Source organism: Geotrypetes seraphini, chromosome 12 (assembly GCF_902459505.1).
Source record: "Geotrypetes seraphini chromosome 12, aGeoSer1.1, whole genome shotgun sequence".
NCBI lineage: Eukaryota > Metazoa > Chordata > Amphibia > Gymnophiona > Dermophiidae > Geotrypetes > Geotrypetes seraphini.
In genome coordinates this window covers 51,701,373-51,716,879 of record NC_047095.1, presented here as the reverse complement: position 1 = coordinate 51,716,879, position 15,507 = coordinate 51,701,373, and the positions used below count along the sequence as shown (strand labels likewise).

Below are 15,507 nucleotides of genomic sequence, written 5' to 3'. Positions count from 1 at the left end.
TATGAGGACTTATTGAAAAGTAACAAGACTTCCTCTGTTTTTCTTTCCAAAAAGTAGATATGGCTCTTACATCGACATTCCTGAACCTGCAGTTCAACTACCGTAGTCTTCACTGTTGGGTCACAGCGAGAGAAAGAACTTCATATATTTCATCATGGCAGATGAGGAAGACGTGTCGGTGAGAGTACGCAGCACGGCAAATTGTTTCACCACCGTATGCTTGGCATAACATTTCAAGAGTTTCATTACTGCTCATGCCAAGTTTAACACAAAATTCAATCACACACCTCTGGCGTACTCTCACAGACACATCTTCCTCATCTGCCACGATGAGACGTACGAAGTTCTTCCTCTCGCTGTGACCCAACAATGAAGACTAGTACGGAAGTTGAACAGGTTCAGAAACATCAATGTATGAGCTTCACAAGAACCAACATAATGTTGCCACATCTACTTCTTGGAAAGAAAAATAGAGGCAGTCTCATTACTTTTCAAAATCAGCCCTTATAGATTAATTTAGAGCAGGCATGAAATGTCTCCATACCTTTGGTAGATAGAATCCCGCTAATGTAGTATCACAGACGGTGGCCCTCGGTACATTTAATGGTATGATATTGCTGATTCTCTGTATTTCATGAATCACTGCATTGGTATATGGCATTTTAGGCCTGTCTTCCATCACTGGCTGCCTGGAAAGCCCAACCACTCTGTCAATCTCTGCCTGGATTTTTTCTGAAAAAAGGGAAAACCTCCATATTATTCAGAAGGGAGAAGGTCACTGCCATGACAGAAATCTGAGATCTCTGCTTAAAGCTTTCAGACTTAGGAGACAGTATATTAAGGTGCATAAATGGTGAAGCCAACATAGAAACCAGCTTCCATTAGTATTAATTTATAATCTATGCTAATAAGATAATAAAATACAAAAGTATGCTAAATATCTTAGAAACTATTAGCACAGTGAGAAATAATAATAAATGCATGACATATAACGTAGAACAAAAGAGGGAACAGAAACCCCACGTAAAGTTGAAAAAGTGGGGAGTGGGATAGACCACATCAACCTTGGGGTAGACAATCTTTATTTGTATTAATCAACTTAAAACCATAATACATATAAAACTATATGAAAAAGTCCAAATATATAGAATGTCCTGTTGTCGAGTATTGTAATCAATGACCCGACACGGTCCTAATGGAGGCCTGCCTCAGGGGTGTTAAAAATTAGCTTCACCTCACGGCCATCATTTACATGTACAGTATATTTCAATATCTATGTTAATGGTTGCCTCACTGCATCTCATTAACATCAGTCAATATGAGTTCTAACAATTAAGTTTGTGAACTTGTTTCTGTGCTCTTACAGTATATTGGCAGCATTGTTGTTGCGTGTTTTTGTGTGCCGTCGCAAGAATGTCAGTTTGAATTAGAGCAACGAACAAACATTAAATTTCTTGTTAAACTAGGCAAGAGAGGAAGTGAAATCAGCGACATGTTAATCCAAGTTTATGGGGGTAATGCTATAAAGAAAATGGTAGTATACAAATGCATTAAACCTTTTTCTGAGGGGAGAGAAAACGTCACTGATGAAGAAAGGTCAGGGTGGCCAGTAATGAGCAGAACTGACAAAAACATTGTAAAAATTCATCGAATTGTGTGTCAAAATCGTTGGCTGACTACGAGAAGCATAGTAGACTAAGTAAACAGTGATAGAAAAACAGGAAAATCTTAACTGGAAATCTTGGCATGAGAAAGGTGTGTGCAAAAATAGTCCCGAAGGAGCTCACCAATGAACAAAAGCAAAGGAGAGTCGAAGTTTGGAGAGGCAAGAAGATGTTTTGGGCAAAGGAGAGTCGAAGTTTGCCAAGACCTTATGGAGAGGCAAGACGATGTTTTGGGCCATGTTATCACTGGTGATGAAACATGCATGTACCAATACGACCCTGAAACAATATGTTGAAAAGAGGAGACTGAGAGGGGACATGATCAAAAAATTCAAGATAATGAAGGGATTAGACTTGGTAGATAAAGACAGGTTGTTCACCCTCTCCAAGATACAGAGAATGAGAGGGCACTCTCTAAAGTTAAAAGGGGATAGATTCCATATAAACATAAGGAAGTTTTTCTTCACCCAGAGAGTAGTAGAAAACTGGAATGCTCTTCCAGAGGCTGTTATAGGGGAAAACACCCTACAGGGATTCAAGACTTTTCAAGGGAGAAGAGGCCCAGTTTCTCTAATTGCTCACTGTATGACAACTCCTCCAGCCCATTAACTATTTTAGTTGCTCTTCTCTGGACCCTTTCATAAGAACATAAGAATTGCCACTGCTGGGTCAGACCAGCGGTCCATCATGCCCGGCAGTCTGCTCACGCGGCGGCCCCCAGGTCAAAGACCAGTGCTCTAAATGAGTCCAGCCTTACCTTTGTACATTCCGGTTCAGCAGGAACTTGTCTAGCTTTGTCTTGAATCCCTGGAGGGTGTTTTCCCCTATAACAGACTCCGGAAGAGCGTTCCAGTTTTCTACCACTCTCCGGGTGAAGAAGAACTTCCTTATGTTTCTACGGAATCGATCCCCTTTTAACTTTAGAGAGTTCCCTCTCGTTCCCCCTACCTTGGAGAGGGTGAACAACCTGTCTTTATCTACGAAGTCTATTCCCTTCATTATCTTGAATGTTTTGATTATGTCCCCATAGAATATAAATGGCGCCTTAGCATTTAGCATGCACTAATCTTTAGCGCACGGTAAATCGGTTAGCACGCCTTAGTAAAAGGACCCCTTAAATACATATCTCTATAGGCAGCTAATGAAGTTTCTTATAGAATATAGAAACACATAGTAAGTCCATGCTTTTTGGCCCTCTACCAACTCTGCTCCAGGTTTTCCTTACTAGACAAAGGATCTTGGTCTTTGCCTTAGTTCTTAATTGTTTGGGTTACTGTAAACTTTTCTATAATGATGTTTGACTGAGTAATCTTAAACAGTTTCCAAATGTACAAAGCACAGCTGTCAAACTGTTCTATTAAAAAAAACCAAAAAAATCACATCTCATCTCTATTAATTTCTAAACATTGGTTCTTGATGGCTTACCACATCCAGAGGTACTGGGGTAGGCAGGGAAGGGGGGTTGGAGAGGTGCCAGTCGCCCCTCCCCCTCTACAGTCTGGAATTTACTACCTGTCTATCTACAAGCAAAGTTCCCAAAAGGTCTCAAGACATTGGTGAGATTCTTGGACAGGATGGACCAGCTTTAGTTTCTCCTTTTCTTGTGCCCCCCACATGCCCTGATGCGTTATGGCTTCACTCCTGACAGAATTTCCCATGAATGAATTATCTCTAGTTACGCTTTGTTTTATGATAACTTTTTATTCTGCATGATTGTATCTGTGAGCTGCTTTGCAGCATTTGCTTGGAAATGGCGATGGAGCAAATTCAGATGAACTAAGCTAAATCTACCCATTGTGCAATGTGAGTTGTTTTGTTTTAAATGCTGTTTAATAACTTTTCAAAAATTACATAACCTTGTGATTCACAGAAACATGGCAAGCAGACCTAAATTAAAAAAACTAAATCCTAAGAAATCAGAAAAGGCTCCCTTAGTTCACTTTTACGGAGTGAAACCAAGATCAGTAAATTGCTGTAGAAAAATAAGACTAAGACTATTCCCCCTCCCCCCTTTTACAAAACCGCAATAGCAAATTTTCAGCGCAGGCCAGTGCACTGAATGCTCTGCGCTTCTCCCGACGCTCATAGGAACTTTATGAGCAGCGTAACACATTCAGAGCTGCGCAGAACATTCAGCGCACTGACCTGCACTAAAAAACTGCTATCGTGGTTTTGTAAAAGGGGGGAGGGTATATATTGTATTTCTTAGACCTGATTTTTTTGGAGGGTTTTATTATATTTCTTTTTCGGTATCTCTGTTGTAAAATAAAACATTTAAACAAAAAAAAAAAGACTGCATTAAATGGCTGTCACTATCTATTCGAGTATTTAGGGAATCACAAAGGAGAACTTCTGAGCTGTGCTGAAAAAATAGGATGCCTCCCCGAACTTACAAATACAGACAACTGAAGTTGATTGAAAAAAAAGAAATATGAGAACTTTGAAATTTAACGACATGAAAAATTTAGCATAAATACAGCTTATATATTAGGGGACAGAAAGTAAGCATACTCTGTTATTCTACGCTCTTCTGTTATTTTCAGCCCACAGTATTAATCAACTTGAGATAAATAAATAAGAAATTTTCTATACGTAGGAAAAAGCCTCAGATAAACATTCAGCTTGGAAACTTCCTGTTGCTGATTTCTCAGATCATAGCCAAAAAACCTCCAAGAAAGAATTGTAATAGTAACCAAACTCTTAAGTGAAGCTATTAGCAGAAATAGAAAAACCGCAAAAAAACACCACAAATATGGCTCTCCCATTTTGGAACATATTTGGAACTTGAATTACAACTGAACAATCAAAAATAAGGAAATTACGGAGATCAAAACTCACACCATTTTCAGCTTTCAAAAACTTGGGCACCACTGGACAAATATTAAGAATATAAGACCATAAGAACTGCCATACTGGGATAGACCGAAGGTCCATCAAACCTTGTATCCTGTTTCCAACAGTGGCCAACCCAGGTCCTAAATTCCTGGCAGAAACCAAAGAATAGCAACATTCCAGAGCCGAGATTGTGATGTCAATGCCTCATTCCACCAATGCCTAAGAGCCAACCTCATTAGTGACGTCACAATGGCTTGATTGTCCTATATTTGGCTCACATAAGAACATAAGAACTGCCATATTGGGAGAGACCAAAGGTCAATCAAGCCCAGTATCCTGTTTCCAACAGTGGCCAACCCAGGTCCCAAGTACCTAGCTAGATCCCAAGTAGTAAAACAGATTTTATCCTGCTCATCCTAGGAATAAGCAGTGGATTTCCCCAATCCATCTCAATAACAGCCTATGGACTTCTCTTTTAGGAAATTATCCAAGTATTTTATAAACCCTTCACCACATTCTCCCACTATATTGTAATTAATCTAACCAATACTACATGACCTTTATACTCTTGTTTTCATCCATTTGATTTGATGCAGTCTATGATTCAAAAACATTTTTGTCAACTGTTGTACTTTACATTTGTTTGTTTTATATTTTGGTTTTAAAAAATCTTAATAAAATGTATTGAACAAAAATAAATTCAAAATTTATTCAAAAACACTTTTTTTCTACACATAAAAAAATAAAAAGACAAGGTGAGATAAGCAGCTTTGAAATGGTACTAATTTTACCTTGGACTTCTGGTTTCATCGCCATATGGAGAAGAGCCCAACGAAGGGTAGTGGACGTTGTTTCTGTGCCAGCCACAAAAAGGTCTAGAGTGGATTGTAACAAATTATCCTCATTAAAACTAGAATCAGCGTCATCTGCAGTCTTTGATAAGAAAAAAAAAAAAAGAAGGGGAGTGAGAGTCAAACTTATACACAGTCTTTATAGCATGTTGTAGCTTTGACCCTAAGGAAATTTACCATAGAGGTTGTTTTCAATTAAGTAGGTAGCAGATACATGCTCTCATATTATTTTCAGCCTGGATAGAAAACTATGGGACTCAGAATCAAAACATCCAAAAGTCCAAAAGGTGTCTAAGTCAGCACTTGGACGTTTTTCTCACCAAAACATCCAAGTGCCGATAATCAAAACTCATTTCCTGGGCATCTAGTGAGACATTTCACCCCCTGTGCATCCAGAGAGTAAAGGGGTATGTTGGAAGGCATGATTTGAGCGGTCTTTGGGTGGCCAGATGAACACTGGATGGATTAACTACTGACCCATCACTCTTCCCCAGTGGTCACAGACCCCCCTCCTACAAACATTTGAATTTAACAGTCCATACTTGTCTGTAGAACGGCAGTATCTCCTATGGGAAAGCCTACTATAGAATCACACAGGTGTCTTAAGCAGGCTAGTGAACCATAGAGAGGAGGGTCCAGACCCATAAGCCACTCTTCCCACATTTATGTTTGAGCACACCAAAATCCTACTCCACTGCCATATAGATACCACCTATAGCCATAAGGGCTATTGGGGTGGTAGCCAGGTGAGTATAATAGGTTTGGAAGGAGTTGGTGGGGCTCACTACAACTTTTAACCCTGGATGGTAAGATGTCTATGTGGCACCCTTTATGTGACGTTCACAGCAGTACCCTCTAAGGTGCCCCACTGCTCTGTTGGCATGTCTATGGGCCAGTCCATCATAATGCTGATCCCTCCCATGTCCATATGTAGTTCATTTGGACGTTTCCAACTTGGGTGATTTTATGGTCGAACATGGGGTATAACTTTGGACTTTCTGATCTAAATGTCTAAGTAGATGATTTTAAATATATATATATTTGGACGTCTAGCGGTTCGGATTTCAGAAATGGCCTTATTTTGTGCTTCCGACTGGGCAGATAAAGATCATATGGCTTTCCTAGACTCCCCAACCATGCCATTCACTATCCCCTCCTCTCCCTTAGAAATTCAATGTACTTGTTCCAAGCTGTCTTGAATTCAGATACTACTACTAGATACATTCTCATCTCCACCACCTCCACTAGGAGGCCGTACCATGCATTCACCACGAAAAAGTATTTTCCGAGGTTACTTCTGAATCCATCCCCTTTCACCTTCATCCTTTGCCCCCCCCCCCCCATTCCAGAGTTTCCTTTCAATTGAAAGAGACTTGATTCATGCACATTTATGCCATGTAGGTATTTACACTTCTCCCTCCCTATTTGTGGGGGTTAGGGGCAGAGCCGGCCCGCGAATAGAGAAAAATCGCAAATAACCTTTGGCCGGCTCTGACCCACCCCGGACCATACCTGGTGGTCTAGCGGTGACACGGGGCAGAAGCGATCGTCTTACACTCCTGCCCCATGCAGAGCCATGCTGCTGAGTTCCCGTGGTCTCACGAAACTACAACAGAAGCTCCCTGTTGTAGTCTCGTGAGACCATGGGAACTCACAGCACAGTTCTGCACGGGGCAGGAGTGTAAGAAGATCGCTCCTGCCCCGCATCACCGCTAGACCACCAGGTAAGGTCCATGCTCCGATCGTCCCCACGCCACCTCCAATCGCCCCCCTCCACCTCTGATCGCCCCCCTCCACCTCCGATCACCCCCCTCCCCGCCGTCTCTGATTGCCTCCCTCCAAGTCCCAGGGCTGGTTTTTTTTGCAATGACAATGAGCGTTTCTCAGGGGGGGCTGGGGGAAAAAAATGCAGATAATCAAAACCGCAAATAGGGAGGAGGGAAGTGTAAATGTCTCTCAAAAATACTAATTGAAATAACAAAATATAAATTTAAAATTTGTATAAAAATGTTATTAGCCAAGTGGTGGGTATCCCCACCACTTGGCTAATAACATTTTTATACAAATTTTGAATTTAAATGTCTCTATCATATCTCCCCTCTTCCAACTTTCCACCAAAATATATATATTGAGATCTATACGCGTTAAGATGAAGGTTGACCATTTTAGTAGCCTAACTCTGGACTGACTCCATCCTGTTTATATCTTTTTGAAAGTGTGGTCTCCAGAATTGCACACAATATTCTAAATGAGGTCTCACCAGTGTCTTATACAGGGGCATCAATACCTCCTTTTTCCTACTGGCCCTACCTCTCCCTATGTACTCTTAACATTCTTCTAGCTTTTGCCATCACCTTTTCAAGCTGTTTGGCCACCTTAAGATCATCGCATACTATCACACCCAAGTTCCGCTCCTCTTTCATTCACAATAGTTCTTCAGCGGTATGAAACAAACCAGTTGTGACATAAGAGCACAACTACATCGAACAGACAACCATAAGACATCCACATGTGCACAGGAATAATGCAGGAAGATAAATGCATTTCAAGAGACTCCTCTCACCTTCTGCATTTCCGTCAAATATGCATCAATGAAGTCTCTAGGCTCAGAAGGATTCCAGTCTTCTCTGTGTCGTTCAAGCTCTTGTCTCACAAAACATTTCACTTTTTTCCAATTTGAAAATACTTTCTTGTGCGATCCTGGCAGGAATCTCATTATATTTGGGAATGCATTAAAAAACTATAAAAACGTATCAAAGGGGGAAAAAAAAAAAGACTTAATCTTCACGTAAAGTATAAAGCAGAAGAATCAAATATTTAGGACTGGGTTCTGGTTTAATATGTCAGATTAAAAACCACAGTAAGACCACGATCAGCATTTGGAGGGTACATCTGTACAAACCAGGCTGAGTAACATGGCTGCAAAAAAAAACAACAACTGTTTCAGGGTGTGCAAATATGAAAAATGTAGTTTCTTTTTTCTTTTTAATCATTTCATTTATTCAAAATAAAACGAAATAGGATCCAGTCTCAGGCCCTGCCCACCTGAATAAGCCAGTAAAATCTGCAAGCTTGGCCCCTTGCAGCGCCTCGATTCTCTCTCACATAATAATGGACAGCCAGAAAAGTTTTGTTTTGAGGCATTTCCCATGTTGTTTACCGGAATTCATGTTTTATTTGCGTTATTCTGGCCATTTCGTTGTTTTGTCTGTTTTCTGATAATAGTGCACACTCTTTGGCCATAGTGAACATATAATAAGAACATAAGAATTGCTAATGATCCATCTAACCCAGTGTCCTGTTTCCACATGGCCAATCCAGGTCACCAGCGATGACTTTGAAGGAGACCATGGAAGGTGTTTCAGAGAAAGATGGAGCAGATGCCGCTTTGAGGAGGAGAGGAGACTGAGCAAGAAGTGAGTAGGGTCAGAGGGGATGGAAAAATGGATGTAGGAGTAGAGGGGAAGGTAAAAAAAACAAAAAAAAACCCCACAAAAATCTATATATATATATATATATATATTACATTACATTACAGATTTCTATCCTGCCATTACCTTTCGGTTCAAAGCGGATTACAAAAAGAGTTATGGAAGAAGGGTTACAACGTTAGATCAGAGAAGGTTTCCAAAAGAGGGAAAAAGTAGGATCTGGGGTTAGGGAGGGGATGGTAAGAGGGGAGTTAAGCTTTATCATGGTATTAAGCTTTATTAAGGGATTTCTTGAAGAGTATAGTTTTTATTTCCTTTCTGAACATCTTGTAGTCTGGGGTTGTTGTCAATAGGTTGGAGGCTTGGTTGTCTATCTTCGCTGCCTGAGTGGCCAGTAGTCCGTTGTATAGTTTTTTCCATTTTACTTCTTTGATTGGGGGGTAAGTGAATGGGGGGGGGGTTTTCTATGCCTGGTAGAGGTGGTTTGGATGAGGCGGTCGTTTAGGTAGGTTGGGCTGTCTCCATTTATAGTTTTAAATAGTATACAGTAGAATTTAAATTGTATTCTTTCCTGGATTGGAAGCCAATGAGAATTGATGAATGCCTCAGTAATGTGATCATGTTTTTTCAATGAATAGACGAGTCTCAGAGCTGTATTCTGAATTGTCTGTAGTTGTTTAATCATTATTGCAGGGCAGGGGAGGTAGAGGATGTTGCAATAGTCTAGGATACTTAGGATTATATATATATATAGTTTTTTGTGGGGGTTGTTTTTTTTTTTTTTTATATATGGGGTGGGAGTGAGTAGGGCAAGGCCCACCCAGGTTAAATCTGGACCCACCAAAACTGGCAGGTCTGGTTATGCCCCTATTGGCATCAAGCACTAGGTACTATTCAAGAAAATGTGCACGTAAGTCCTTTAGTGCACAACTACATGGGTGGAGGGGCATTAATGTGGTTGGAACATGGGCATCAATCTAGTTAACAGACTAAATTACAGTTCCCTAGTGGAGAATAAATAAACGAAATAACACTGAATAAACCAATTCCCACTTATATGCAAGAGTGCAGTAATTTTGATACACTAGCACTGACTGAAGCTAAGTAGCCTTTCAGTAATGTTTCAGTGAAATGAAATGGTGCAGACGAATCCGAAGAATGCGAATAGCTGTAAAGTAGAAGACAAGTTGGAAATTAATAAAAATAAGAAAAAGATTTATAGATTAAAGAAATTATATTATGAAGCTAAAAAAGATTTAACTTTGTATAGAAAAGAAATCATAGAGTAAATTTAACCTATTGAAGAACTTTTAGAATATTTATTACTTAATAAAAAGGATAGAAACGATTTGCTAAAGTAAGGGGATACAGGTGTGCGGCCGGTGATTGGAGCAAGGAGCAGAGCAACTACGCCGATAAATCCAGTCAGTGAATACGGCTGTGCGTAGGCTCCATTACTGAGGCCTCATCCTGTATATAAGTAGACCTAGAGAGGTAGCATACTGCACTCTTGCATATAAGTGGGAATTGGTTTATTCGGTGGAACATGGGCATGTCATGGGTGTTTTGCCTAGTAATATTACCATATATACTTGAATATAAACTGAGATTTCTGGGCCAGCGCCACCCGTCCCCCTCTCGGACCTGTTGCAGACCTTCCCCGGGCCTAACATAAGCCCTGGTATTCCAGTGGTGAGCCAGAACAGGAGGGATCTCTCTTGTCTCCTATCCTGGTCAACTCTGATACATTCCATCTCCCTCTCTTATGTGTGCAGAATTGAATCGGTTCAGCGGACGGCCACCCAGGATGATCTCGGGGCTCAAGGGTCTCTCGTACGAAGAGAGACTGAACAAATTGCAGCTCTACACTCTCGAGGAACGTAGGGAGAGGGGAGACATGATCAAAACATTTAAGTATCTCACGGGACATGTCGAAGTGGAAGATGATATTTTCTTTCTCAAGGGACCCTCGGCCACAAGAGGGCACCCGCTCAAACTCAGGGGCAGAAAATTTCATGGCAACACCAGAAAGTATTTCTTCACAGAGAGAGTGGTTGATCATTGGAACAAGCTTCCAGTGCAGGTGATCGAGGCAGACAGCGTGCCAGACTTTAAGAATAAATAGGATACCCATGTGGGATCCCTACGAGGGTCAAGATAAGGAAATTGGGTCATTAGGGCATAGACAGGGGGTGGGTAAGCAGAGTGGGCAGACTTAATGGGCTGTAGCCCTTTTCTGCCATCATCTTCTATGTTTCTCTCGCCTCCCAGACTTTTTAAAAACCTACCTTTAAAGCCCTGGTGGTCTAGCAGTGAACTAGGCCAATCTGAAATGGCCGCATGAGTTCTCACAGCATCCCTGCAAGATCGTGGGAACTCACAAGGTTGCCACCAAAACTCGTGGCAGCCATTTCTGATAGTAACCCTGTATTGGTTAGGAGCTTAGGAAGATCGCTTCTGCCCCGGTTCATCACTGGACCACCAGGGCTTTAAAGGTAGGTTTTTCAAAAAATCTAGGAAAGGGCTGCCTAAGTCCGGTCCTCGAGATCTACTGGTAGGCCAGGCTTTCTGGATATCCACATTGAATAATGCTTGAGAGAGATTTGCATACCAAGAAGGCAGTGCAGGCAAATCTCTCTCATGCATATTCATTGTGGATATCCAGAAAAACTGGCCTGCCAGTAGATCTCGAGGACCGGACTTGGGTAGCCCTGATCTAGGAGGTGGGAGGGAGGTGAGATATGTCAGAGTTAGCCAGGACATGAAGTGGGAGGGATCCCTCCTTTCCCAGCCCACCACAGGCCCACCAGTGCTTATGGCAGGCCCGAGGGAGGCCTGCAAGACATCAGGAAGGGGAAGGAGGGGGCTGGGTGCAGAGCCTAGCAGGACAGGGAGGGGGGGGGGCTGGGGGTAAAGCTTGGCAGGGCACTTGAATATAAACCCCCAATTTATATTCGAGTCAATCTTTTTTCCTCCTCTTTATTTTGGGGGGTGGGGTTAAAGGTCACCTCAGATTTTATTTGGATCGGTTTATGTGACATGGTACACTTAAGTCACAATCATTGAGTTGACATGCATGGCCTCGCCTACATTTTGGTGCGCCTTAGGCCTGGATTATGGCTCCAATTCATAGAATTGAAATAAGAACATAAGAATGACCACTGCTTCAGTTAATACAATTTCTCGATCAAAAATAATGGGGGATTATATATTTTCTTGGTTGAGATGGCTATTCTCAAATTGAGGAGCCTCAAGTTCCAAACTGAAAAAGATGCCTATATAGAAGAAAGATGTTTTCTTCCTTTTATTTTCCTTTGAAATAGATTTCTGTTTTTAAATAGTGCACCTCTTCTTTTAATAAGGGCTAGATGGAATTTCAGATTTTGTAATGATAATAATGTAAAATGATTTGTTATGTTTCCATATCTTGTTATGTTTCTTTATAAACATTTGAAATTTCAAAATAAAAAAAAGAAAAAGAATTGCCACTGCTGAGTCAGACCAGTAGTCCATCGTGCCCAGAAGTCCGCTCATGCGGCAGCCCACAGGTCAAAGACCAGCAGTGATCAATGATAGCATGAGGAAAGACTAAAACGCTTAGGGTTCTTCAGCTTGGAAAAGAGATGGCTGAGGGGAGATATAATTGAAGTCTGCAAAATCCTGAGTGGAGTAGAAGCGGTACAAGTGGATCGATTTTTCACTCCGTCAAAAATTACAAAGACCAGGGGACACTAGATGAAGTTACAGGGAAATACACTTAAAACCAATAGGAGGAAATTTTTTTCACTCAGAGAATAGTTAAGTTCTGGAATGCGTTGCCAGAGGATGTGGTAAGAGCAGATAGCATAGCTGGTTTTAAGAAAGGTTTGGACAAGTTCCTGGAGGAAAAGTCCATAGTCTGTTATTGAGAAAGACATGGGGGAAGCCACTGCTTGCCTTGGCTTGGTAGCATGGAATGTTGCTACTCTTTGGGGTTCCGAAATCTTTTGTTACTCTTTGGGATTCCAGAATCTTGCCATTGTTTAGGATTCTGAATGGAAAGTTGCTACTCTTTTGGTTTTGGCCAGGTACTAGTGACCTGGATTGGACATCGTGAGAACGGGCTACTGCGCTTGATGGACCATTGGTCTGACCCAGTAAGGCTATTCTTATGTTCATTTCTGTACCATGATAAGGAGCCAACCCTGAAGCAACTGAAATGGTAATTGTAAAAGCCCATTTTAAAACTGCTTAATGCAACCCCTGAGAAATAACGACGAGCCAACGATGACTTACTTGTAACTATATATTTGTAACTATAATCTAACTGTATTAGTAACTGACCTACCTATACTAGCAACTACTGAATGTCCGTGTCAAACTGCCCATTGTAACTTCCTGGTTAACTGAGCCAACCTCTTGTAATGTAATCCGACCTTGAACTGAATAGGTAAAGGTGGAATAGAAAACCTGATTCATAACATTTAACAAATATATTCCGTGCTGCTTACATATAGCATGCTGAATATGGATATTGCTCCTGTGCTGAAATTGATACATTGCCAACCGCCAAGGGACTCCTTTTACAAAGGTGCGTTAGGGCCTTAAAGCGCGGAATAGCGTATGCTAAAATGCCGCGCATGCTAGCTGCTACCGCCTCCTCTTGAGCAGGCGGTAGCTTTTCGGCTAGCGCGCTCATTCGGTGCCTGCGCTAAAAACGCTAGCGCACCTTTGTAAAAGGAACCCTTGGTTTTGATGCCAAAACAATTTTGCTATTTGCCGTGTTTTCTGCTTGGATTTCTGGCATTATTTCGGTTGTTCATCTGTTCCTTTCATTCAGCACTGCCTGAAGTGACGCCATCAGATTTTTTTGGGGGTTTTTTTCAGTGTGAATATCTGGAAATCATATTGAAAGGTCTCGTCACCTGGCTAGAAGGACTTAGTTGCAAACGTAGACTCTCATCAAACAACCTTATCAGTTCTTGAAACCGGCTGTCATGGTATTCGAACCGATCCCCAAAAGTGATGGAACAGATAATATTTGAAACTGATTCATTAATGTGAAGGTGAGGGTCAAAGGGCTGTCCTAGAAAATATAACAAAGATTCCAGCTTAGTTGTAAATATTACACACATCGTATTGAAAATCACTCCAGGGAATTAATCCGCTTACCTCATTACACATCCTCTTTGCTACACACAAATTTTGGGCACATACATTCACTTCCAGGATAACACTGACTCTATCCCCCTCCCTAACAGTGCCATGGTGATCAGAGGAGATTCAGTAACATTGGCCAGTTAAATGCCCTCCCGGCTTACTCAGTGAGGTTTAACTAGACAGGAGAGGAGCCTGCATGGTTAAATAATTTTGAATATTTATTTATTTATATACCACATAGAACCTAAGTGGTACTCAAGTATTTTTCCCTATCTGTCCTGGTGGGCTCACACTCTAACTAATGTACCTGGGGCAATGGGGGATTAAGTGACTTGCCCAGGGTCACAAGGAACAGCATGGGTTTGAACCCACAACCCCAGGGTGCTAAGGGTGTAGCTTTAACCACTGCACCACTCTAGAAATCAAAGCATAGTAAAAGTGAGACAAGTCTAGGACAATCAAGCCATTGTGACATCACTGATGAGGTTGGCTCTTAGGCATTGGTGGAATGAGGCATTGTGATGTCACAATACCAGCTCTGGTGATCAGAGACTGAAACTTTTCATGCTATTTATTTATTCAATTTTCTATACTGTTTTCTCAGGGGAGCTCAGAACAGTTTAGATGAATTTATTCAAGTACTCAAGCATTTTTCCCTGTCTATCCTGGTGAGCTCACAATCTATCTAATGTACCTGCAGCAATGGGGAGATTAAGTGACTTTGCCCAGGGTCGCAAGGAGCAGTGTGAGATTTTGAACCCAAAACCTCAGGGTACTTTTTTCATGCCTTTTGGGCATACTCAGCCAAAAAAGTAACCAGATATATGGCTGCTTTCTTGGCTAGTAGAATTGGGGGGGAACACCTGAACAGTTATTACTGGATATGTCTGGCACGAAAAAGCATCTTACAATCATGAACACAAGAGTCTCCTCCAGTGGACTGGCATTGGAGGAATAATTTATTGGTTCATTGGGAAGCAACTTAGGACATTAGAGGGTCCTTTAGATGCAAAAAAAAACTTTTTGATGATTTGGAATCCATATCTTCAGTCGTTATCTCCAAATGGGTGGAATTTAATCTTGAACACCTTGTGAATTTCTGGGCTCTTTTTAGGGACTTCTTGCAAATGTGTTTCTCCAGACACCTCCTGTAATGATATCAGGTTGGAGAGGGGTAAGAGGGGGGTAGGGGGTTTATTGCCCAGAGGGTTATAAGAGTCCAAAGTCAAACCTTCTGAGAGGTATGTTGTGTTCCTGGAAATGGGGGAAGGGAGGGTTTGGGGGTTGTGGTGGAGGGAGAGGGGATTGTATAGGGTTGCTGTTGTACAAGTTAAGTTTGAATATTTTTAGGATGCTGGGAAATTTCAATAAAACTATATTAAAATATAAAATATTTCTTCCTCCAGTACTCACCTCTCTCTTCCTCTATAACATCCAAGAGATATCTGATCTCTTCCTGGATTCTTTCTTCTAAGCTTTTTTTGCCAAGACCAAAATTTCTGAGGGTTGATAAGGCGAATCGCCGTTGCTGTTTCCAGGCATGCCCATTAGATTGTACCAGCCCTGCAAAACCAGAATACAAGTCAT

The 15,507-nt window shown here is 41.4% G+C and overlaps 1 protein-coding gene across 2 annotated transcripts in view; it reads right to left on the bottom strand.

The window, feature by feature from the left end:
* Positions 1–15,507, bottom strand: part of LOC117346547 (cytochrome P450 2J2) — a 39,415-nt gene that overhangs the window by 9,569 nt on the left and 14,339 nt on the right. For both annotated transcript variants that reach the window (XM_033916295.1, XM_033916296.1), the window contains exons 3-7: positions 15,334–15,483; positions 13,686–13,846; positions 7,914–8,090; positions 5,291–5,432; positions 545–732 (exon numbers count right to left, since the gene is read on the bottom strand). In XM_033916295.1, the coding sequence (XP_033772186.1) occupies positions 545–732; positions 5,291–5,432; positions 7,914–8,090; positions 13,686–13,846; positions 15,334–15,483 (818 nt within the window). The remainder of the gene's footprint in view (positions 1–544; positions 733–5,290; positions 5,433–7,913; positions 8,091–13,685; positions 13,847–15,333; positions 15,484–15,507) is intronic.